We start from the raw sequence: 24763 nt of genomic DNA, 5'->3' as shown, positions 1-24763 counted from the left end.
ATATTTTCCCTTATTTTTCCTCTTTCCCCCCCTTATTTTTCCCCTTATTTTTTCTCCTATTTTCCCCTGATTTTTTCCCTTCTTTTTTCTCTTTTTTCCCCTTTTTTCTTATTTTTTTCCTTACATTTTTTCCCTTATATTTTTCCCTTTATATTTTCCCTTATATTTTTCTTATTGTATAGTTTTTCCCTTATTTTTTCCTTTTCCCCCTTATTTTTCCCTTTTTTCCTTTTTTCCCTTATTTTTCCCCTTTTCTCTTATTTTTCTTCTTTTTTTCACTTATTTTTTGCCCTTATTTTTTAATCTCCTTTTTCCCTTTATTTTTTCCCTTATTTTTCCCCTTATTTTTTCCCTTATTTTTTCCCTTGTATTTTTTCCTTATTTTTTTCCCCGCATCTTTTCCCTTATTTTTTCCCTTATAGTTTTCCCCTTATATTTTTCCCCTTATTTTATTTTTCTCTCTCTTTCTCTTTCTCTTTCTCTTTTCTCCTCGCAGAAAAGGCAATCGCTCCTGTGAAAAATAAGCCAAATATATTTATTTTTTTTTCTTGTCGGTAAACTGAGGTGGATTCTCTAGTTTTTCCATCCTACAAGGGTGTCCTACGTCTATTTTATTCCAAAAGAGCACTAGACAAACGAAGCTTTATAACAAAAAGCCAGGCACTGATACATGGTAAAACCTCTCGCTTTTTTTTTGTTTGTGGTTTTTTTGTTTTTTTTTTTAGGCTTTTTCAGTGGTTTTTTTTCACCTTTTTTTTTTCTGTTTTTTTAATTCTTATTTTTTTCACCGAAATTGCATCACAAGTAACAAGAAGGAAAAAAGGCCACAGTTCATAATCATTTCTCACCATTACAGAAGGGCTAAAATACTCGAAAATGAGGAGGGGCCACGCCCAGCACTGCACGAACATGAGGCGACTTCAAGTCCCAGAGGAAAAACAAAAAAACAAGTAAAAAAAGGGAAAAAAAAAACCCGAAGAAACAAAATAAAACAAAATCAACCCAAAAAAGTCAGAAATGAAAAAAAAAACTTGGGCCTTCCCAGGCCCCGGTGCCTCGTTGTGTTGGAATTTCTCACTATTCCACCTTTCCACCTCCAAGTTCTTTTTTTTCCAGTCAACTAGTGGAAAAGTTGGAATTTTCCTGATTTTTTTTTTTCCTCTGGGTTTTTTCAATTTCCCCCCCCCTTATTTTTTTTTTTTGTTGCTTTTTTCCCTCGGGAGTTTGTGCTTCTTTCCATTGAAATCTCCTCATTCCTGGCACTGCTCGGGATTGTTGGAGTCTGGATATGGATAAGTTCTCCCTGACCACCCTTTCCGGCACCTTCCCTCCCTCCTAGCCCCCCAAAATCCTGGAAAACAATCCCAAAAAACCTCGGAAGACTGAATCACTACAAGTTGCCTTGCTGGCACTTGGAGCGTCCTTGCAGCTCAATGCAGCTCCAGCTGAACATTCCCAATCCAGCAGATCCATAAATTCCTGCCATGTGGAGGTGGATCCAGGCGGGAAAAAGCTGCTAAAAAAATCAGGATTTTGCCTTTTCCCAGGGAGTTTTCAGCCTGGTTTTATTCCCATGGGGAATAAAAACCTCCATGGCTTCGGAGAACAACGCGCAGGCCTTCCCTGGACTGGGAAAAAATGGAAAAATCATGGATCAGACACTCAAGGGGGGTGGTTTTGTTAAATCTTGGCTCATCCGGAGCGGGATCTTCAGCTCTTCCATCTAGGCTGGCTGAGGGAGCATCTCGGATGGATGAAACAAGGAAACCTTTCCCTGGCTTTTTTCCAGTTCCAGGGATGAAATTCCTCATTTCTTTTCCCGAAATTCCTCATTTCTTTTCCATCCACAAATTGGGTTTAATAAACATCAAGTTGGGGTTTTCCAGCATTTCAATCTTTGAAATCTCAATTTCCTGCTGATCCCAATCCTGATCCTGGCAGAGTGACCCACTTGGACACCCCAATCCAACATGATCCAACAGGGCTGAGACCTCCTGGGAAATGGGATTTATGGCTCGTGTTCCTTGGCATCACGCTCTTCCCAGCTCCAGAATTCCAGAATTCTCACCCTCCCTCAGCTAAGCCCAGCTCCAAGTCCAGCCTTATTCCTGCCTGGATTTAAGCCCAGGCTTGGTTTTTCCCAGTTGACTCCACCTCCACATTTTGGCAACTTATCAACACCCCAAAAGCCGGGAAGTTTCCTGAATGGATTCTCCGGGAGCACGTGGGGAATTGGGTTTGTTCTTCTCGGTTTTTTGCAGGAAAATTCCGTTTCTTTCTTTCCCTTCAAGGACACTCCATGGGATTCTTTTTTGTTCGTTCAACCACCCAGAATTCAATCCACTGGAAAAAAAAAAACCCACCACGATGCCCCGACCCCGACACAATGTAGGAAAACACGGAATAACGAGAATCTACATGGAAAAATAGAACTTTTACATACACAATTCCAAAATAACGATCCGGCCGGGCCGGGTTTTGTTGCATAAAATGTACAAACGTCTCTCTTTTTGTCTGTGGTTGGTTGGTTTGTTTTTGTTCCCAGGCCTCTGGAAAACTGGCAAACCAGGAGAACAGATGGAACGTTTAGACCGTTTCGGGGATGGATTTATGGCGTTTATTCAGCGGGAATTTGACTCGGACAAAGGGGGAGGGGGGGTTGGATTGGGAAGCCACGCCGGGCTGGGAAAAAAATGGGATTGGAGACGGAAAGGGATGCTGATAAATATTTAATGAGCACTGGTGTGGTTCTGTACACCAAAGTCACTCAGGATTGGGAGTCACTCTGGAAGTCGGGTTGTGCCGAGACTTCGGAGCTGCGGTGCCACCGGCGGCGTGGTCGGGAAAAACTTCCTTTGTACTGGCCAGAGAATTCCGGGAATCAACCCCCTCCTGGACAAAGTGCAACTTAATGCTTTAGGACTCATAAGGCTCGTTAGGACCCAAAAAATTGGCATTTCCCACGGAAAAAAAAAAAAAAAAACCAACAAAAATGAGGCGCTCGGGGGGGAAAAAATCCACTCGGAAACGAGGAAAACGACGGGGGGGGGAAAAGTCCGCACATGGAGTCGATCCATCCCACTCCTTGGAATTCCCCCCTCCCTCCCCTCCCCCTCCCAGCCCCTGGAATCGCTACACAAAGAGGGAACGCAGAATCAGCCACTCGGAGGATGGGATGTTTTGCCGATGGAGAAACATTGGAAGGCACAGTGGTAACATTGTAGCATCCTAACCTTGCACCTCGGAAAATCCCGGGAAAAAACGGGGCCCAAATCCGACTTTTTTTTGTTTGTTTTTTTGTTTGTATTTTTAAATCTCCCACCCCCACCCTCTGCCCCCTAAAATCCCAGGAAATTTGTTATGGATGAGAAGCAACGGCGGGGCCGGTGGTTCCACCCGCTTGGCGTGGAGTCGGCACTCCAGGCTCCAGGAAAACGGGGAAAACCCAAAAATAACAATAATAAAAAAAAAAAACAAACAAGGAAAAGAAGGGGGAGAAGTCCCCCCTTGAAAAATTCCGTATTTACAGGAAAAGCTCTCTTTTTGTCTTTTTTTTTCTTAAAAAAGTTAATCCTATTCTTTTTTTTTGTCATTTTGTTGTGGTTTTTTCCTTTTTTTTTTCCTTTTTTTTTTACAGGAGCCAAAATAAAAAAGTCGGAACCGAAGGAACAAAACCTTACCCATCATCTCCACTAAATTTCTCATATAGATTTATATATATATTTATATATATATATTTGTCATAGGTCTATAAGATCCATCTGTTTCTCCTACCCTAAGGAATGGCTAAAATTCTCAGGTTCTATTTTTTTTTCCGTTTCATTTCGTCGGGACATTTTTGCTGGTTTCAGGAATATTTTGGGAATATCTCATTCCGGCGGATAAAGAGCAGAAACACCAACCCCCAAAACAAAAAAAACTCATTTTCCGTCGTTTTCCCTCATTTTTTGTCTCGTTTTTCCCCTCTTCAGAAGTACACTTTTTATCATTATTGCAAGTTTACCTTTTTTTTTTGTTTGTTTGTTTTTAAATTAAATATTTTTTTTAAATCCTCAGGCTTTTACAAATTCTTTGTTTTGTTTGTTTTTTTCTTTTTTTTATGTTTTTTTTTCCCTTTTTTGTTTTTTTTTTATGTCCAAAAAAAAACCAAAAAAAAAACCCCAAAAAAACCAAACACTACCGAAAAACCACCAAAAAAAACCCCCAAAAACAAAACCGAAAAAAAAAACCTCAAACCCAAAAAACCCAAAAAAAACCAAGGAATTTTAGGCACAAATGCATTGTCCCACAGTGTGGAAAAAGATTGCCATTCAGTCTCGGAATTCCAAGTTGGACATTCTGCTTGATATGTTCAAAGAGAGTCATCCCTCCAAGAGTTGCACTTTTTTGTTTCGTTTTTTTCTCGTTGGGTTCCGTGGGTTTTTTGTGTTTTTTTTTCCCTCGGGAATGCTGGAATCTCTTGCGTCTGGGATTCAGAACTGCTCAGACTTGTCTTATCTTACAAAACAAAGGGGTTTCGCAAGGAGAAGTGTTTCTGTGGGATTTAAGAGAATACAGCGGATAAGGAAGTGGTCTCTCGCTTTTCCGGGCAGGAACACGGCGACTTGGACCTGTGGGAGAAGGGAAAGGGCCCATCAGAAGGGGGAGGCAGGGGTTTGGTCCACCTTCTTCCCAGGAAACCGCCCTGGGAATCAAGGGCCCCAAAAGTCCCTTGAGAAGTGTCAGAGCATCCTGAATATCAAACCTGATATCAACCCCAAATATCTGTTACTATCCATCCCTAATCCCAGCCCTATTATCCAACTCTAATTTCCAGCCCTAATATCCAACAGTAATACCCATCCCTAATTCCAGTCCTAACATCCAACCCTAATATCCACCCCTGATATCCAATCCTGATCTCAAACCCTGATATCCAACCCCAATATCCAAACTCAATATCCATCCCTAAAATCCAAACCCAACATCCAACAGCAATATTCATACCTAAATCCAGCCCTACTATCCAACCCAAATATTCATTACTATCCATCCCTAATTTCCAACCCTAATATTCAACCTTAATATGCATCCCTAATATCCATCCCTAATATCCAATCCTTATATCCAACCCTGCTATGCATCCCTAATATCCAAGCCCAGTATCCATAAAAATATCCAACCCTGCCATCCAGTCCTAACATCCAACCCAAATATCCAGCATTAATATCCATACCTAATATCCATCCAGTCCTAATATCCAACCCTAATTTCCAGCCCTGATATCCAACATCATTATCCATCCCTAATATCCAACCTAAATACCCATCCCTAATATCCAACCTAAATACCTATCCCTAATATCCATCCCTAATAGCCAATCCTATTATCCAACTCCAATATCCAACAGTACTATCCATCCCTAATTTCCAACCCTAATATCCAGCCCTGATATCCAACTCCAATATCCATCCCTAATATCCATTCCCAACATCCAACAGTAATATCCATCCCTAATTCCAACCCTAACATCCATCCCCCATATCCAACCTCACCCTCTCCTGACCCACTTCCCACCATTCCCTCGGGTGCCCAGCGATGAGACCCACGGAAACATCCTGGAGCTGCACCAGGGTAGGGTCAGGTTGGAATTTAGGGAAAAGATCTTCATCCAGAGGGTTGCTGGGCACTGGAATCCCCATTCCCAGGGAATCCAGGAGCATTTGGACACAGTGGGATTTTGAGGTTGTCCAGGGGTCAGGAGTTGGACTGGACGATCCTTGTGGTCACCTTCAACTCAGGACATTTATTTCTATGATTCCATGATCCCTCCCCACAAGGAACACGTGGGAATGGTCCATCCTGGAAGTGACTGATCCCAATCCTACCTTTTTACATCTGTCCCATGTGATTGGAGGCATCTCCCATCCCAGGGTGGGGTCCTGCCAGGGACAGCGGGGGTGGATCCGAGGAGACCTTCTCTTCTTCCCTTCTTTTCAGGCACGCAGCCTTTGGATTCAGATTCCGTTCTGTGAGGGAAAGGAGACGTCCAACATCCCCATTTTTAGGTCATGGAACTCCAACATCCCTATTTTCACCTCATGGAGCTCCAATATCCCAATTTCCAGCTCACAGAACTCAAACGTCCTTATTTTCCCATCATGGAACTCAAACATCCCTATTTTCACCTCGTGGAACTCCAACATCCCTATTTTCCCATCATGGAACTCCAACATCCCAATTTCCACCTCGGGGAGCTCAAACATCCCTATTGTCTCATCATGGCACTCAACCACCCCTATTCTCAGCCCCTTGAGAATAGCCCCTGAGGAAAAGCCCCTGAGACCACAGAGTCCCACCGCTCCCAAAGTTCTCCACCGATGGTGTTCCACCCCCGTGTTCCCGGGCGCCGCCCGCGGGACTGACCTCGGACCTGCTGCTCCAGGCTGAGGATGACGGCCACGGCCTGGTGGAGGATGAGGAGCTTGGTCTGGGGCTTGTCACTCTTGAGGTGGAGCTGCACCATGCGGCCCAGCTCCTTGAAGGCCTCGTTGATGTCGCGCACGCGCAGCCGCTCCCGCGCGTTGTTGGCCATGCGCCGCTCCTTCTCCCGCTCCGCCTTCTGCTCCGGGGTCAGGTCCTCGTCGTCGTTATTGCTGCGGGACGGAAGGCACACGGCATTTTCGAACGGCGGGCAATCGGCCAGAAGCTCCACAGTCAAGAACTCCCGAGCCACTCGTTGTTCCAACCAAAGCTGGGCCGGGGATTTGAGGAGGAAGGGTTTGGTGTGGACGCTTTGCAAGGTGAGAATTCTGAGCTGTTTATCCAAAGCGTTTTGTTGCGATAGGGAATTGCTTAGGTTGGAAAAGGCCTCTGAGGCCATGGGTTCCAACACCAGCCCATGCCCCAAGTGCCACATCCACACGGCTTAAAATCCCTCCAGGAATGGGGATTCCACCCCTGCCCCGGGCAGCCTCTCCCAGGGTTTTAATCCCGAAGTTTGGGATTTGGGAGAACCCTTTGCCACTGAGAGTGGTTGGAGGTACCAAAGGTTTCTGGGTTTAAATCGTGGAATCTTGGAATGGTTTGGGTTGGGAGGGAGCTTAAAGCTCATCCTATTCTGCCATCATGGGCAGGGACACTTCCACTATCCCAGGTTGCTCCAAGCCCCATCCAACCTGGCCTTGGACATGCCAGGGATTGGGCAGCCCCAGCCAATGATAAAATCCAGCTCTAAACTTCCCAAAAATCCGTTCAGAATTTACTAAGGCTCCAAACCCTCGGAATTTACAGCAATCAAGGACTGGGAATGACAAATAATACATAAAAGCAAAGCAAATCCAACCGTATTCCAATTTGGAAGCGTGGGATGAGAGGGCTAAGAGCCTAATCGATCGATTTTGGCCTAACATCATTTCTCATTGCGCAAATTTGGGAATTGTTGGAATGGGAGGCTGTCCTGGAGCGCAGGTCCCCCAAAAGTGGCGGGTCCTGCCGGGCCAGGCGCTCCACGATTCCGCCTGTTCCGTTCACTTCATCGAAATCCACGCAGGAATTAAATGAAGCGACACTGTTTCTCCCGTTACCTAGATCTTGACCTAGTAATGGATTTGATATCCTTCTTGTCATCCTCCAGTTTCTTGTCCTCCGAAGACTTGGTGTCCTGGAGGTTCTCGTCGCCCTCGTCGTCGGATTTGATCTCGGAGCTGCCCGACGAGACGCTCTGGCCTTGCAGTCCTGTCGGGATTCCTGCAGGAAAATGGGGAGGGCGGGTCAGGAAGGGCACCCGAGTGGTGGGATGGGTTGGGTCGGAAGGGATTTTATGGATCAGCTCATTCCAAAGCCCTGCCATGGGAAGGGACACCTCCCACTAGCCCAGGTTATTCCAGCCTGGCTGGTTTGGCTTGGAAGGGATTTTAGGGATCCTCTCATTCCAACCCCTCTTCCATGGGCACCTCCCACAGGTTGCTCCAAGCCCTGTCCAACCTGGCCTTGGACACTTCCAGGGATAACAGAATCATGGAATGGTTTGGGATGGAAGGGATTTTAAGGATCACCTCATTCCAACACTTCTTCCATGGGCTGGAACCTTCCACTAGCCCAGGTTGCTCCAACCTGGCCCTGAACACTTCCTGGGATCATAGAATCATGGAAAGGTTTGGGATGAAGGGATTTTATGGATCAGCTCGTTCCAAACCCCTGCCATGGGCAGGGACATTTCCCACTAGCCCAGGCTGCTCCAACCTGGCCAGTTTGGCTTGGAAAGGATTTAAGGATCACCTCATTCCAACCCTTCTTCCATGGGCTGGGACACCGTCCACTGGACCAGGTTGCTCCAAGCCCTGGCCTAGGTTTTATCCATCCCAGATCATGGAATGGTTTGTGTTGGAAGGGATTTTAAGGACCATCTCATTCCAACCCCTCTTCCATGAGCACCTTCTGCACGACCAGGTTGCTCCAAGCCCTTACCCATCCCAGCTCATTCCCAGCTCATTCCAAGAGCAACCACCACCCCCCTAGCCAGCTCAGGGATCGCAGGTGGATTTTGCTCCAAGCCAACCCCCCAGTTCCTGGATCCTGGACAACCACAAGGCCGAGCTCACTGAAGAGTCCCACCAGAGCACAATTCCAACAGGGATGCGGGAATGTCCACTCACCCCTGTAGGGATCCTGGGGCGGGTTCAGGTCCGGGGATGTGGCCGACTGGACGGGAAGCTGCGGGACGGGCACCTGGTTGGGCACGAGCGAGTGGCTCCCGCGGAGGCTCACCCCGTCCTCCCGGTGCGCTCCCACCTGCAGGACATGGGCAGCCCTCAGGACACCTCTGGAATTCCGCCCGCGGGCTCAGGAAAACCCCTGAGACTCTCAATGCTCCTCGCCCACCAAACGGGCGTAGAATTCCGCCCGGGATTTGAGGAGGAAAGACTTGGTGCAGAGGTTTTGCAAGGAGGGAATTCTGAGCTGTTTATCCAAAAGCTTTTTGTTGGAATAGGGAATTGTTTAGGTTGGGAAAGGCCTCTAAGGCCATGTCCTCAAGTGCCACATCCACATGGATTTGAAATCCCTCCAGGAATGGGGATTCCACCCCTGCCCTGGGCAGCCTCTTCCAGGGCTTCAATCCCAAAGTTTGGAATTTGGGAGAACCCTTCTCTGCCATTGAGGTTTGGAGGTACCAAAGGCACTGGGTTTAAGTCATGGAATCCTGGAATGGTTTGGGTTGGAAGGGACTTTAAGGATCATCCCATTCCACCCCCTGCCATGGGCAGGGACACTTTCACTATCCCAGGTTGCTCCAAGCCCTGTCCAACTCGGCCTTGGATATTCCAGGGATGGGGCAGCCATAACCAATGATAAAATCCAGCTCTCAACTTCCCTAAAAGGGAAATCTCAGGAAGCCCAAGCCCCCAGATCCCTCGGGATGAGCCCCGGCCCTGGGATGCTCCTCACGGAGGGCACAGATGGTCCGTGGCCGTGACAGACACTTGGGCAGGTAAAATGTCATTCCCATTCCCAAGGTGCCTCCCGGATTCCTTCCCATCTGTCCCCTATCCAGCACAGCTGACAATTATCTCCAGGCCCATCTGTTTAATTGGGGGCTTCACAATTCCTCCCTGGAGCCAGGAAATCCGTCGGGAATCGCGAGTTGGCAGCGCACTCGGAATGGTGGCTCAGCCTCCTGACAGCCCCCGACGTTCCCTGTGTCGCTGCATTCCCGACATCAGGAGACACATCCACAGGGATTTATTAACCACCCAATCCCAAATCCAAAGGGATACCTCCCTGCCAGCTCAGGGTTCCACCTTCCCTAAGGAAAAGGGGTGATGGAGGCAAGGAAGGAACGACCAAGAGGAATTAGTGGGACAGGAGGAATTGGAATCCAGGAGGAATTGGGGGGGGGAACAGGAAAAACTGGGATTTGGGCCTCCAGGATGAGGAGAAATTGGGGTCCAGGAGATATTGGGATCCAGGCTCTCAAAATCAGGAGGAATTGGAATCCAGGCCCCAGGACCAGGAGGATTTGGGGTCCAAGAGGAATTGGGATCCAGGAGGAATTGTTGGGGACAGGAGGAATTGGGATCCAGGCCCCCAAGACCAGGAGGAAATGGGATCCAGGAGGAATGGAAATCCAGGAGGAACGGGGGTCACTGCCACTACATTTCCACCAGGAAGCTGCTCCCTCATCCCAGACTCATCTGGATTGGGAAGGACCCCAAGCCCATCCCCTTCCACCCCCAAACTTCCCAATGCCGGGACCATCACAGCAACATTCCTTGTCCTTTATCCCACAGGATAAATCCAGCAGGGAATTGAAAGGGTGCTGTGTGTTAACCCAGGGCTGAGATAGGCCCGATTCCAAAGCCAAGCCCAGCTAAACCTGGCTTAACCCCCCCAGTAAATCCATCCCATCCCGTTGGATGTGTGTATTCCAAATGAGTCCATTCCCCGGCCCTTTCATGTGCCCGCCATCCCATAATAGTTGCCAGATGAGTGCTGGCCGGGCTATAAATAAGATCAAAAGGGAAGGAAAGGATTTAATCAGCACCAAAAAAAACACCCGGAGAGGGGAATGAAAGCAGGGAAAAGGCAAAGTTCAGAAGCTTTTTTCCACAGGAAACTTTGGTTCCAAAAGAAAACTCCCTTTTTCTCCAAAAAAAAACCCCAAACCTTTTTTGCCACAAAAGTCCTTTTTTTTCCCAACAGAAAACTCCCTTTTTTTCCTATAGAAAAATCCCTTTGTATCTACAGAAAATTCCACTGGGATGCTCCCATTCACGTGGAGCAGCTCTTACTGGGCTGCTCCTACCCCACTGGAATTCTCTTACCCCAGCTGGATTCTCCTGTCCCAGTGGGATGTTCCTATTCCACTGGGATGCTCCCATTCCCATGGAGCAGCTCTTACTGGGCTGCTCCTGCCCCACTCGGATTCTCCCATTCTCATGGAGCAGCTCTCACTGGGATACTCCTGTCCCACTGGGATACACGCACCCCACAGGAATTCTCCTGTCCCACTGGGATGCTCCCAATTCTATGAAGAAGCTCTTGCTGAGATCCTCCTGCCTCACCAGGATTCTCCTGTCCCACTGGGATATTCCCATTCCCATGAAGCAGCTCTTATCGGGATGCTCCTGTCCCACCGGGATTCTCCTGCCCCAGTGGGATGCTCCTGTCCCAATGGGATGTTCCTGTCCCACCTGGATGCTCCCATCCCAATGAAGTAGCTGTTACTGGGATTCTCCTGCCCCATCGGGATGCTCCTGACCCGCTGCCATGGGGCAGATCCCACTAGGATTCTCCTGCCACGGGGCAGCTCCCACTGTGATACTCCTGTCCCACTGAGCTGCTCCTGTCCCACTGGGATGCTCCCATTCCCGTGGAACAGCTCTTGCTGGAATTCTCCTGCCCCACTGTGATGCTCCTGCCCCACTGGGATTCGCCTGTGCCACTGGGATGTTCCTGTCCCACTTGGATGTTCCCATTGCCATGGAGCAGCTCCCACTGGGACACTCCTGCCCCAACGGGATGTTCCTGTCCCACTGAGATTCTCTCATTCCCATGAGGCAGCTTCCACTGGGATCATCCTACACCAGTTGGATCCTCCCATCCCAATGGGATACTCCCGCCCCCCTGGGCCGCTCCCATTTCCCCGGAGCCACTCCCGCCCCACCGGGCTGCTCCTCTCCCACCGGGACGCTCCCGCCGGCCCCACGCGCCGTGCCCGCGGCCCACCCGGCCGTGCCCGCTCACCATGATGGAGTGGCGGTTTGCCGAGAGCAGCCCGGTGCCGTAGCCGGCGCCCAGCCCGGCCATGGCGCCGTTGTGGGCGCCCAGCAGCCCGTGCATGTCCCCGTGGGCCCCGGCCATGGGCGCCGCTCCCACCGCGTGGTTCCGCAGCACATGGATGGCGTCGTCCAGCCGCTCCAGCCGGTCCTCGATCCGGCTCTGCTGCAGGGCGGGAAAAGCGGGAATGGCGTGAGGAGCCCGCCCCAGAATACGGCCAGGCCTCCCTGCTCAGCCCCTTGTGCTTCCACCTTATTATCCTTGGATTTGCTAGGTTTTCCTTGGATTTTTTTTCTCTTAAGGAACGGGTTTGCTTCCCTAGGGAATGCCACACCCTAGGGAAGGTTGAACCCCAGGGAGTGTTGAGCCCTAAGGAATGTTAACGAGTCCAGCTTTGATTTTCATGGGCAAAACAGGTTCAATGATTCCTCATGAACATGAATCAGGCCAGGACAGCATTCGCCCTCCAGGTCTCAGCAGAGCTGGAGTGAGAGCGAGGTAAAAGAAGGATTCAAAAACTGAAAATTCCAAAGGAAAATCAAAAAGAAAAGCAGGAGAAGGAAAGAAACAAAGAGATTTCGCTGCCATTTTCCTCCCCGCTCAAATAATCCCAGGATCACACACGGAGAGGAGGAGGAACTACCAGGTCCCGCAGCCACAGGGGTTTAATCCCTACAGGTCGGAGCTCCCAAGGGATGGGGAACCTCAACAGGACATTTCCCGAGTCCCCAGGGGCCAAAGAATCTCAACAGAACACTTTCCAAGTGCTGGAGAATCTGGAACCTCACCAGGACACTTCCCAAGTCTCCAGGTGCTGGAGAACCTCAACAGCACAGTCCTGAAGTTCCCAGGGGTTAAGGAACCTCAGCAGGACACTTCCCAAGCGCTGGAGAATCTGGAACCTCAATAGGACAGTCCCCAAGTCTCCAGGTGCTGGAGAATCCCAACGGGACAATCTCAAGAGCTGTGGAACCTCCCCAGGACCCTGAGCTGCCAAGGGAACCAGGCAGAGCTGCTGGAGCTCCTCAGCAAAGCCCCCAGCCATCCCCTGCTCTCCAGAACCTCCACAGGAAAGCCTGGAAACACTGGCTTCCATCAGCACAAGGATTTCTGGACTGGGGTGGAAAACCAGCCCATCCTAATTCCTGACTCTGGCAAATTTCCCAATACTTCCAACAGAGACCATCCCTTCCCTCGGTCTGTGGGGACAGGACCAGGACCATCATCTCCATCACTGCACAGAGACCCCTCACCATCACTTCCATCACTCTGCAGGGAGAGGACCAGGACCACCATCTCCCTCACTCCAGGAGACCCCTGACCATCATATCCCTCATTCCAGGGAACTCCTGACCATCATCTCCCTCATTCCATGAGGAGAAGACCCCTGACCATCACCTTCCTCGTTCCCCATGGAGAGAATCCTCACCGTCATCTCTCTCACTCCATAGGGACCCCAGACCATCATCTCTGTCATTCCACGAGGAGAAAATCCCTCACCATCACCTCCCTCATTCCATGGGGATCCCTCACTCCATGGGGAGAGGACCACGACCATCACCCCCATCACTCCAGGACCCCTGACCATCATCTCCCTCATTCCATGGGGATCTCTGACCATCATCTCCCTCATTCCATGAGGATCCTTAACCATCCTCTCCCTCACCCCACAGGACTCACGGATGCACCATCCTGAGTCCACCACATCTTCCTACTCCCATCCATCCACCCATCCATCCATTCCCCCCATCTCCCTCCTCACCCTCTTTCCTGCTCCTCACCCCCTTTCCAGTAGATCCCAACACCCCCTTTCCCTCTCGGGAGGGCCTCCAACCCTCCCCGCCCCGGCTCCACCACGCGACTTCCATAGGGATGAGACTTCCGGGGCCGCTGCGGGCGCGCAAAACCTGCATGGGAGGAAGCGGCGGATGGAGCACGACATCACTGAACGCAAGGAATTCCCGCAGGAAGGAGGTCACCGGTTGGAACATACCAGGGAGTGTAAGGGACCTTCATAATTGGGAGATGATGCCGCTTGACCTCCATTCCTAGACCAAACAGCTGTTCCTGCTAATAAGTAAAATCGGAGTTACCGTTGGAACTCGGCGAGCGCAACGTTCCCGACTTTTCTGGGACGCTTTTTCCGAGGCGTGGGAATGGCCTATGCCGAGCCGGAGCTTCCCGAGGCGCTCCTCTGCGGGAGCCTCGGCGGAACTCCTGCGCTTGGAGCTCAAACTCGGCCTCACGGCGCTGGGAGGAAAAGGGATTCCTGCTCTCCAGGAGTTTGCCAAGGAAACAATTCCAGCTCTTCCTTCAATCCACTTCTATTCCCTGATTTTCTATACTGGTTTGACCCTGGGTTATCCCTATTTCCCACTGGGAAGCAGCACAGCCCAAATTATCAGGGAATTCTCCCTCTGGCTCAGCCCCTTCCATAGGGAAAGGAAGGAGACACACAGTCCCTTCTAAATTTTGGGGTAATTCCAGGGAAAATAAGGGTGGTAAGTTGTTTTTTGGGGTGTGGAACCCCCCAAGCCAGCTCAGGTGGTCCCTCTGTCGCCTCCATAGGTTTCATCCCGATTTTGCAGGATGAAGGCGGGTGTGGTGCCCTTCTGGACCTGCCCTGACCATCCCTCCTTCCCAAAGGGTCTCATCCCCGTAGGAATGTCTGGGAAGTGGGACAACACCTGAGAGGATCAGGAGCTCCCCATGGAGAGCAAGGGATGATCCCACTTTTCCCTGCCCTACAGGGACACGGTGGCCTCAGCTCCAGCTCCGGATTCCCAGTGAGTTAATCGGTATCCAAGGGATCTTGGATTACACCTGGGCTCCAAGTGGGATCTCCAGGGAGGTAGGATGTGCTGCTGGGAGGAGGAGCCAGCTGGAAAAGGGTCACGGATTAAAAACTGGGAATGACAGTCCGAGGACTATTTCCACCTCCTGATGCTCATGAGAACAACCCCAGGCCTCGGGATTTGGGGAAAGGATGCAAATATTCCAATAAAGTCCAGGATCACAAAATCATGGAATGGACTGGGTTGGAAGGGACCTCTAAAGGTCATTCAGTCCAACCCTGAGTCACCTCCCACTATCCCACATTGCTCCAAGTCTTGTCCAGCCTGGCCCTGGAGAAATCCAGGGATGGAGCAGCTCCTCTGGACAACCTGTGTCAGTGTTTTACCTCCCTGATCCTAAAAAAACCTTCCTAAAATCCAACTGCCCAGACTTAGCTCCAAACCATCGCCCCGCCGTTCCTGGGGGATGTCCCTGAGGTGCAGGAAGCTCCACAGGGATAACCTGGGATATTCTGGGAGACACATCCACTGGGAGCTGCAACAACCTTCTCTCTGCACCGAAGGCAGGACACTGAGGCGGGACACCCCGGTCTGAGCTCGGGTAGGGATCTCTTCCCAAAAAAAACCCACCTTAGGAGGACCCGTTCCGTAAAATAGAATCATAACAATACCTGAGAGAGAAGGGGGAGAACCAACAGGAGTTGAAGGATTTGATGAAAAGCTGTTGTTGGTGTGATCTGGAGAATAGATCTTTAAAAGATGATACACAATTAATCTAAAGCCGTCACAACCCGATCCAGACAAAAAAAAAGCTTGGAATTCTTATGCATTCCATTCATTTCAATGAAAGCAGGACAGGCTGGAAAATTCCTTCCGATCCAGTCAATTAATTCCAGGAGAGTTGAAAGCCTCTCGGCTGTGCCAGTCAGCTCTTTGATGCACAGGAGAGGAGGAAGCTGGACACCGAGTCCCTCGGGAAGGGACTCCAGGGATTGGGATTTCAGGGATCGGCTCTGACACCATTTTATTGTCTCGACTTCATTTTATGAACGAGTGTCATGAGAACTCAAAGGAACCCACTGTGCCCAGAAAATAATAGGGATGGTCCTGGTTAAAGGGCAGCCAGTGCCACTGGGATAGCGGGAACGGGGCAGGAATATCCCAGTGGGAGCTGGGAAGCGCTGCGTCCAGTTATCCCAGAAAAACATGGGAACTGCTGCCTTTAACAGCCACCACATGAACTGGAGAGTTGGAGCTGCCATAGAACAGAGAGAACCTCCAGGGATTTCCAAAGGAATCCTGTTGGAGGGTGGTCTGGGAGTGCAGGAGTCGTTCCTGCTGCTGGGTTCCCTCTCCCGTGGAAAAGTGGGATGGACTTGGCACACCTCAAGCCTTCCCCTCTTTCCACTCCTGTCCTACCCTAAAATTCCCTCTAAAGCTTTCCCAACACCCCCTTTCCCTGATTATCCCCTATTCCAGCCGGCACGGACTCCAGGGGGGCGATCTGCTGCTCATCTCCAGCAACTCCAGCTGGAGAACTGGGACTCAAATTCCCTTCCCAAGGGGTCAACATGGGAATTCCAAAGTAAATGTTTCCTTACAGAGGCGAGTGCTTTCCCCAGGGCATCACCAGTCTGCGAACTTCCCGCTGCCCCACTTCCTCTGTTGGCTGCAAGGCAAAAAATTCCATGTAAAACCAGCCAGGGGAACATCTGAAAATTCCTACTCCTGCTCCACCTTCAGGAATTCATTTATTTAATTAATTTGTTATTTAATTGCTTTTAATTAGAGAAGAGTCACCTTTAATTTAATTCAGCCTCACTTGACTCTATTAGAGATTTTTTTTCCCAGTCTTATGGAATGGCTTGGGTTGGAAAGGGACCACAGGGATCATCATTCCAACCGCTAATGGGCTGGGAAAGCTTCCATGAGACCAGGTTGCTCCAACCTGGCCTTGGACACTTTCAGGGATTGGGAAAGAGCCCCAAGAAGGGAGCAGAGACCTGGTAAGTCCCCCAAGGAGGAAAGGATGGCAGAGGGTGGTTCCTTCAGGGCAGGAACTCAAAAACAGGGATATTCCAGCCTGGAAAAGCCAAGCCAGGAGGTAGCAAGGCACCGGGAAGATCCTCCACATTGGGAAGCTCACGGCTCATCCCGTTCCATGGGCAGGGACACCTTCCACCAGCCTAACTCCAAGCCCTGGCACAATTCCAGGGACCAGGAATCCACAACCCCTGGGAGAACTCAGCCTCTGAGCCTGGTTTAGTTCCTCCTTTGTTCCCAGATCCTAAAAAAACCCCCACGTCCATCTGTTGCTGGTCGACCCCACCCTCCATTCCTCCGGCATTAGTGCCGCTCCGCCATCCCACACGGAATCACGTGTGTAATCCGAACCATGTGTCCCCATTTCCCCGTCACTTCATCACGGAATCGCTCCCGGAGAGACCAAACAGGGGGTTCTCATTTCCCGTCTTTAACCATTCCCGGGCTGCGCCAGCGGTGACTCCCAGCGCTGCTCCCGGGGCTCACCCAGGATGGAGTCGGTGCCGTTGGCCGGGGGGGTGCAGGACGAGGCGCTGTAATGGTTGGTCCCGCTCCGGTGGAACGTGGACATCGGAGGAAGACTGGAGTTGATGTCGGCTGAGGAGTGGGATGGGTAGCTCTGTGCCAAGAAAAACAGGGAATGCTGGGATTACAAAGAGGGTGGGATGCTGCTCGTGGTGTCCCGAGGGTGGTTGGAAGGGATTTTTAGGATCATCCGGTCCCACAGGCAGGGACACCTTCCATAGCCCAGGTTATTCCAACCTGGACACTCCCAGGGATGGGGCAGCCACAGCTTCTCTGGGAATTCCAGCCCAGCCCCTCCCCACCCTCCCAGCCAGGAATTCCTTCCCAATATCCCATCTAACCCAGTGGGAAGCCATTCCCTATGTCCTGTCCTTCCAGGTCCTCATCCCAAGTCCCTCTCCAGCTCTCCTGGAGCCCCTTTAGGCCCTGGAAGGGGCTCTGAGGTTTCCCTAGAGCCTTCTCTTCTCCAGGTGGATATTCCCAGCTCTCCCAGCCTGGCTCCAGGGCAGAGGGGCTCCAGCCCTCGGAGCCTCTCCGTGGCCTCCTCTGGACCTGCTCCAACACCTCCAGGTTGGAGATCCCAGCCCTGGAAGTGTCCCAGCACTAAAATGGGTTGGGTTGAAAGGGATTTTAAGGATCCTCCAATCCCACCCCTTGTCGTGGGTTGCTCCAACCTTGGGCACTTGCAGGGCCGGAGCAGCCATGGATTCTCTGGGAAGCCCCCATCCCGTCCCGCTGTCCCTTCCCCGGGATCCTCACCAAGCGGTCGTGCGGGTGGAGGCTGCAGTAGCTGCTGGATTGGGGAATGTGGGAAGAGTTGCCCAGCATTCCCCCGTAGCCAGGCTGGTTCATCCCGCTGGAGGAGCTCCAGGGGTCGCTGCTGTGGTGGCCATCTGCAAGACAGGAATCAGGGAATCAGGGAGTCGTGGAGCGCTTTGGCTCGGAAGGCACATCCCACACCGTCTAATCCACGGGCAGAGACACCTCCCACCATCCCAGGTTGCTCCCAGCCCATCCAGCCTGGCCTCAGACACTTCCAAGGGTAAATCTTTGATATATCGTTAGAATCCTGGTAATCTCCAGCTCTGGAATTCCAGAGGAGCTTCAGAGTTCTTGGGGTGATAATAAATGAAAAGGATTAGGAAAAAATTCCTTCACAGAAAGGGTGCTCAAGCCCTGGAATAGTCAGTAGTGGGTTTCCATCCCTGGATTTTATGATGTTAATCCTTAAAAAGTGGATAATTTTGCCCTCAATGTGGCAAAAAACGAGCAGTCGAATTTTACGTGGATCTTTCCCAACTCTGGGAATGTTATCAATTAATTTATCCCAAATTCCTTTGCATTTCCACGTAATCATGACAACCTGGAAGCAGCAAGACCTGGAAAAATTCGGGATTCAGCCTCATTTTAACCCCATAGCTCTAATTCCACGTGCAGGCAAACAGGGATATGGAGACAGGGTTTTTAGGGAAACAATCCCAAAATGGCTCAGCTACCGACAAATTAAATATAAACCTGGAGAAGAAAAGCTGGAAAATCCGTTTCCTTCCTACCTTGCATGAAGAAGGAGCTGGGAAAAGTGCTGGCTGCTGGTTTGGAGGAGGGATAACCCGGAGAATCCCTGTTGTAGTCGGCAGTACTGGCTGAGGGAGCATAAACCTGGGGAAAAAAAAAAGGCTCGTTTAGCCCTCAAAATCGAGTTTTCCGGCGAAATCCCTTCCCAATCCCCCCAGAATGCAAAACCCGGGTGACTGGAAAGTCAATTCCCAGCTTCAAAAGCAGCTCTGGGCTGACATTTTCCAGCTTGGAGCGGGAATATTTGTCCAAGTCTGGGTTCTGTAAATCCAATTAGGCAGCAGATGGACATATGTTCCTCCTCGAGCCTCCCGGAGCTTAAAATAAACAGGAACTGGGAACAATGAGGAGTTCTTTTGGGATGAAAGCATGTGGCCTTTGCCCACCTTGGCACACAACTGAAACTGCTCCAAAATTCCCGGCTTTCAGCTGGACACACGTTAATTTTCCGACTGCGCCAGTACTGGCAATTATGGTGTTATGCTGGGATATGAAATTCCCAGGGATCCAGCCTGAAAGGAGTCTGAAAAAGCTGGAGCAGCATGAGACCACCAACACAGCATGGGGACACTCCAGGGGGGAAAACTCCGCCTCTCCCCGGAATGACTCAAGTAATCCCTACAAAAAGCCGGGAGCGGGTGCCAAACACTCCTCACTCCCAGTTTTCCCTAAGTCACCAGAGCCCGGCCACTGGAATTCTCCCTCTGAGCTCCAGAGGGAATTTGAAGGCCAGATCCCCCGAGCCAGGCTGGCTGGATGCAGGGAAGGTGTTGTGCAGGGTGGGATGGATTCCTGCCACTCCCGCTCTCCAGATGGTCGGGAAGGCTGAATCCCTGTCATCTCCTGGATGAAAATGGATCCCTTCCTGCCTCCATTTTGAAGCGGCAGCAGCTCCCAGGAGTTGGCACCACGCCCGCTCCCGGCATTCGCAGAGAATAGGGAAGAGAAATCCAGGGAAGCGCAGCTGGAAGAGACCCCCGGGGCTGAAGGGGCTCCTCTCCACAGAACCCCCCCAAAACCAGGGAGAGCAGGGTCGGGGGGGTGGGATGCGGAGGGACATCCCACTGGAGTTCCTGGAGGCGCGTTCCGGGCAGCACATCCAGAGGGTTGGGAATTTCAGCAGCGGCTCCGTGGTGGGGCCAACGCTCCAAAGGAAAGAAGTGGGAGTGAATCCCAGGAAAGCTGGAGACTTTGGATGGGTAAATCAAGAGGCAACATACTCTGCGCCCACCAGATCCCGGATCATGGAGCGGGAGATTCCGGTTGGGATGAGACACCACCCAAGGCACCAGGATCGCGGGAGAGGAAGTTCCATTCCCATGCCACCATTTCTTGGGATTAAGGGCATGGATGCACTGCACGGAACACCAAATCCTGCTGCCTGCTCAGGATTTGGGAATGAGGCTCCAGGTGCTCTCCTCATCCCAGAGAGGGAGGGTCAGGGATACAGGGAAGAGGCTTTGGAAAAGCCTGGGAGATGGTGGGAGGCACCACAGAATTCCAGGACAGCTGGGGGTGGAAGGGATTTTAAGGATCATCCCATTCCATGGGCAGAGACACCTTCCACAGACCAGGTTATTCCAACCCGGACATGGACACTTCCAGAGATGGAAGTCTTTGGGAATCTGTGCCAGGGCCTCCCCAGCATATCTCCATCCCTGGAATTGTCCCAGGCCAGCTTGCAGCATCCTGGTGGGAGGTGTCCTTTCCCAGTGGAAGCGCTGATCCTCAAAATCCCTTCCAACCCCAACCATTTCATGGTTCTTCATCCATCCATCCATCCATCCATCCCAGCCCCATTCCCAATTTGATGGCAAATCTGGATCTGGGGACATCAATATCCATCTGGAAAACCCGAATTTAGCAACTCCCTGACTCACCCGGGAGGTTTGAGGAGATGGTGAAGAATAATCCCAGAAAAACACACCATTCCGGAGCAAATCCCACCACACTGGAGCCATTTTGGGAGCAAATCCCAAACACCTTTTCTTTAAATTCCTGGGGATGGAGCCTGGGTTTGCTTCCATCTGAGCATCCCGGAGTACTCCTGCTGGATGGACCCCAGTGTCTTGGGGATCCAAAGCTTCCCAAATTAAGGATGAAGAGCCCTGAGAAGTCCTATCAGCTACCAGGTGAACCGGGAGTGGGATATCCATCTCCGGTGGGAATCACCAAGCACCAGGAGATGCCTCTGGGATCCACCCTGGAACAGCTGCAGGTGTTTGGGAACCCAACCCAGTTGGAAAATTAAGAATTATGGAGTCCCAACTCCTGGCCCCATGAGGACAACTCCAAAATTCCACCTGGGAGCGTTGTCCAAAGGCTCCTGGAATGCCGGTGTTGTGAGCACTTCCCTGTTCCAGTGCCTGACCACCTCGTGGGGAACCTTATCCCAAAATCCAGCCTATCCCCTGCCATAGCTCCAGCTGTTCCCTTGGATCCTCCCACCGGTCACCTGCCCTTTGTGCCACAACTTCCTTGGTCACGACAGGCCTCATGCTTCCCGCTCCGGCCTCCGGAGCCCGGGAATGCTGCACCCACACAGACAAACAAGACAGGGGAAAAACTCCAATAGTAATTAAAAAAATACTCCCTAAATCCCATTTTTCCTCCTTTCCAACCCCTGAGGGACACGCTCCGTGCTGTCCTAGCTTTTCCCCACCCGGCTTGGGACGAAATCCCTCAGTTCAGTGCAAAATTCCCTCATTTCAGTGAAAATCCCCAAAGTAACCTCCCCCCTCCCCAACCCGCTCCAGGTTGCCAGCGCTTTTCCAACAGCAGGTCCCTTAATTTGGGCCACATGTGTCCGGGGGAGCGGGGGGAGAGGAAGAGGAGCGGGCCGCGGGGGCGGCGGGCGCGGATGAAAAGCCAGGGAAGCGCATTCCCGGCGCGGGCTGGAAGGGGCCGGAAGGAAAAGGCACCCACCCACCTCGGCCCGACCTGCGAGGGCCCCAATCCCAACCAGATGTCGGCGCTTCCAGAGCCTTCTCCCGGCACAAACACTCCCAGGGCCAGCAAAGGTAATTGGGAGCAGCTGAGCTCCGGCGCGGAGCAGCACATGGAAAAAAAAACCCCCGGAGCCCGGAGAGGGATGAGATTCCAGGCCCTGCCGAGCACAGTGGGAAAACAAGTGGAGTGGGAAGGAAAGGCACCTGTCCGGCACAGGGGGCAGAGAAGGCTGGGATCAGCACACCCAAAGCACTCCAGAACCCTGGAATTGCCGCTGGAGCCAGTTGTCCGGCACACAGTGAACCCTCCGGGATCGCAGGTTTAATCCTGGGATTATCACAAGCATGGAATGCTCTGGGGTGGAAGGAATTGAAGGATCATCCAGTTCTCTGGGCAGGGACACCTTCCACAGCCCAGGTTATTCCAACCTGCCCTTGGACACTTCCAGGGATCCAGGGGCAGCCACAGCTTCTCTGGGAATTGCATCCCGGTCTCTCACCGCCCTCCCAGCCAGGAATTCCTTCCCAATATCCCACCTAACCCATCTGGAAGCCATTCCCTGCGCCCTGTCCCTCCGGGTCCTCATTCCAAGTCCTTCACCAGCATTGGGAATTCCTGGCTGGGAGAGTCGTGAGGGACTGGGATGGAATTCCAAGAGAAGCGGTGGCTGCCCCATCCCTGGAAGTGCCCAGGGCCAGCTTGGAATAACCTGGACTATGGAAGATGTGTGGGCTGGGAATGAGATGATCCTTCCATTTCCCCCATCCCGGGATTCTCCACTCCCCCCCGGAATGCCATCCCAGCACCCCCCGAACATCAGCTGCCTGACTTTTTCTCCCTTCTCCCACCCTCCGGGATCCTCCAAAGCCGCAGATCCTGCTGGCTCAAATGTTTTCCAGATGGGAAGGCCGAGCCCTGCGCTCGGAAACGCCTGGAGTTAAAAAGGGGTCAAGGAAATTAGAGAGGGAAGAAAAAAATTCTGCCCTGATGTCATCCCTGCGCAGCAGGACACGGTTGGAAAAGCAACAGGAACAGCCCAGAGCTGCAGCTTTTCCAGCCACACTTTGATTGCTTCCTGATCCTTCACAGGATCATGGAATGGTTGGGCTTGGAAAGCCCATCTCGTTCTGTAAGGACACCTTCCACTCTCCCAGGTTGCACCAAGCCTTGTCCAGCCTGGATTGATTTCTCCATCCAAGGTCATTCCCAAAGCAGTCCAGGAGCAAAATCACCCCCCAGCAAGCTCAGGTGGATTCTGCTCCAACACATCCCTAATTCTGGGATCCTGGAAAACCAGGAGGCCGAGCTCGCTGAATGGTCCCAGCATGACACTTCCAACAGGGATTAGGGAAGGAAAAGAGAGAGCGAGAGGAATGACAACAGCAAAACACCAAGGAATGGGTGAGGAGATTGGATCCACCCCTGCCAGGGTTGGCCAACCCTTTCCAGGTAGGAATTTTCCCTCATGTCCAACCTAAATAAATCCCTGCAGGAATGGGGACTCCATCCCTGCCCTGAGCAGCCTCTTCCAGGCCTGGAAACCCTTTCCAGGCAGGAATTTTCCCTCATGTCCAACCTAAATCCCTGCAGGAATGGGGACTCCATCCCTGCCCTGAGCAGCCTCTTCCAGGCCTGGAAACCCTTTCCAGGCAGGAATTTTCCCTCATGTCCAACCTAAATCCCTGCAGGAATGGGGACTCCATCCCTGCTCTGGGCACCCCTTCCACAGTGTTGGAGTTGGCTGCCCCATCCCTGGGATTGTCCAAGGATAAGGTTTGGAGCAACCTGGTCTGCGGGAGGCGTGGGGTGGAACAAGATGATCCTTCTGGTACCTTCCCATCCAAGGCACTTCCTGATCCCACAATCCCATGAAATGAAGGTCTGATGAGCAGAAAGGATCCCAAACTGGGCTGAACCTTCCCAGAGTCAGATTTTTAGGAAGAGGCGGGTCCTGTTCCAAGCCCAGCACCTCAACCCCACCCCAGGGGATGAATCCCAAACCGGGCCCTCAGCACAAATTCCCTCTGGTCCGGGAAGGGTGGGAACGTGGCTCCGGCACTTCCAGGTGCCGGACACCGAGGGAAGCGACCGTTCGCTTTCTCCGTCAGCGGAGACGTCGGGATCCGTTAATAAATCCATCGGCAAACCCTCCTCTGATCCAGGGAGACAGCCCCAAGTTCCAGGAAAAGAAATTATCCCTAATTACCTGGAATTGCTGTCTTCCTCCCGCTATCAGCCCCAATTATTCCGGCCTAATCAGCCCTTCAGGGATGTGGCGCCCGGGAAGGCCGAGAGGCACATTTACAGCAGCAACTTTTCCCTCTTTTCCAACTGGAAATTTTCCCTTCATTATCACTCAGGCCTCGGATTCTCACCCGGAAAAGCTGGAAAAGGTGTCGTTTAAGGAAAGATAAAACCCAGCCGAGGCCGTTCCCTCCCACGATCCGAGCCTGCAGCGAGGGAAAAGCAGCTGGAAAACACACAAGTTACTTATTCCCACTTTTTTGAGGATGATTTCCACTTTAGCAAACACCGGGATAGCAAATGTGGGATGCAAGGAGGCTCCCGCTTTAAGCTCTGCCTAAATCCCACAGAACTAAGCTTCCAAAAATCCCTCACAAGCTCAAACCACTGGAATTTCTGGGGATGAATCACTGGAAAAGCAGCTGGAGAGATTTCGGCACCACAGGGTTTGGAGTAAAATCAATGAATACCAAGATTATCGGGAATATTCTGGGTTTAAACACCACCAAGGCAAACTCGGGGGGTTAAGACGGCGATTTAGGTTCAAGTTTGACTCCGGTTTAAACTCGGTCATGTGGGAATGGGCAGGAATTAAAAATAACTCTTATGCCGGGAAGCTGGAGCCGTTCCCAGTCGGAGCCGTGCACAGAGAACTGGGAAAGGCTGGGCCAAACAAAAGTCGAATTCAAATCAAATCATTCAAACAAACCACCAAAAAAAAACCCAAAATCATTTTCCTTCCGAGTTTTGCAGCTAAAATGAATTAACTAATAACTATTTAATTAATCAAAACAGGAATATTGCTGTTTCAATAACGGCAGTTCCAGGCAAGGCAGGAATAAATATAAACCTGATTATATCCTATAAAAATATAT

The 24763-nt window shown here is 51.4% G+C and overlaps 1 protein-coding gene across 29 annotated transcripts in view; it reads right to left on the bottom strand.

The window, feature by feature from the left end:
• Positions 1–514: 514 nt before the first annotated feature.
• Positions 515–24763, bottom strand: part of TCF4 (transcription factor 4) — a 121521-nt gene continuing 97272 nt past the window's right edge. For 19 of the 29 annotated variants that reach the window (XM_051772974.1, XM_051772969.1, XM_051772973.1 and 16 more), the window contains 13 exons: positions 18674–18779; positions 17880–18013; positions 17082–17214; positions 16154–16221; positions 15224–15302; positions 13751–13827; positions 13539–13664; positions 11725–11919; positions 8637–8772; positions 7566–7728; positions 6406–6635; positions 5868–6008; positions 515–4610 (listed from right to left, as the gene is read on the bottom strand). In XM_051772974.1, coding sequence (XP_051628934.1) covers positions 5872–6008; positions 6406–6635; positions 7566–7728; positions 8637–8772; positions 11725–11919; positions 13539–13664; positions 13751–13827; positions 15224–15302; positions 16154–16221; positions 17082–17214; positions 17880–18013; positions 18674–18779 — 1584 coding nt within the window. In that variant the 3' untranslated portion in view covers positions 515–4610; positions 5868–5871. Of the gene's footprint in view, positions 4611–5867; positions 6009–6405; positions 6636–7565; positions 7729–8636; positions 8773–11724; positions 11923–13538; positions 13665–13750; positions 13828–15223; positions 15303–16153; positions 16222–17081; positions 17215–17879; positions 18014–18673; positions 18780–24763 lie in introns of all 29 variants that reach the window. The other 10 variants (XM_051772967.1, XM_051772965.1, XM_051772985.1 and 7 more) reach the window with 10 other exon arrangements.

The sequence above is a fragment of the Manacus candei genome, unplaced genomic scaffold (genome assembly GCF_025592945.1).
Source record: "Manacus candei isolate 608988 ecotype Guabito, Panama unplaced genomic scaffold, ASM2559294v1 h1tg000163l, whole genome shotgun sequence".
Taxonomy (NCBI): Eukaryota; Metazoa; Chordata; class Aves; order Passeriformes; family Pipridae; genus Manacus; species Manacus candei.
This window is presented reverse-complemented; position numbering and strand designations above follow the sequence as displayed.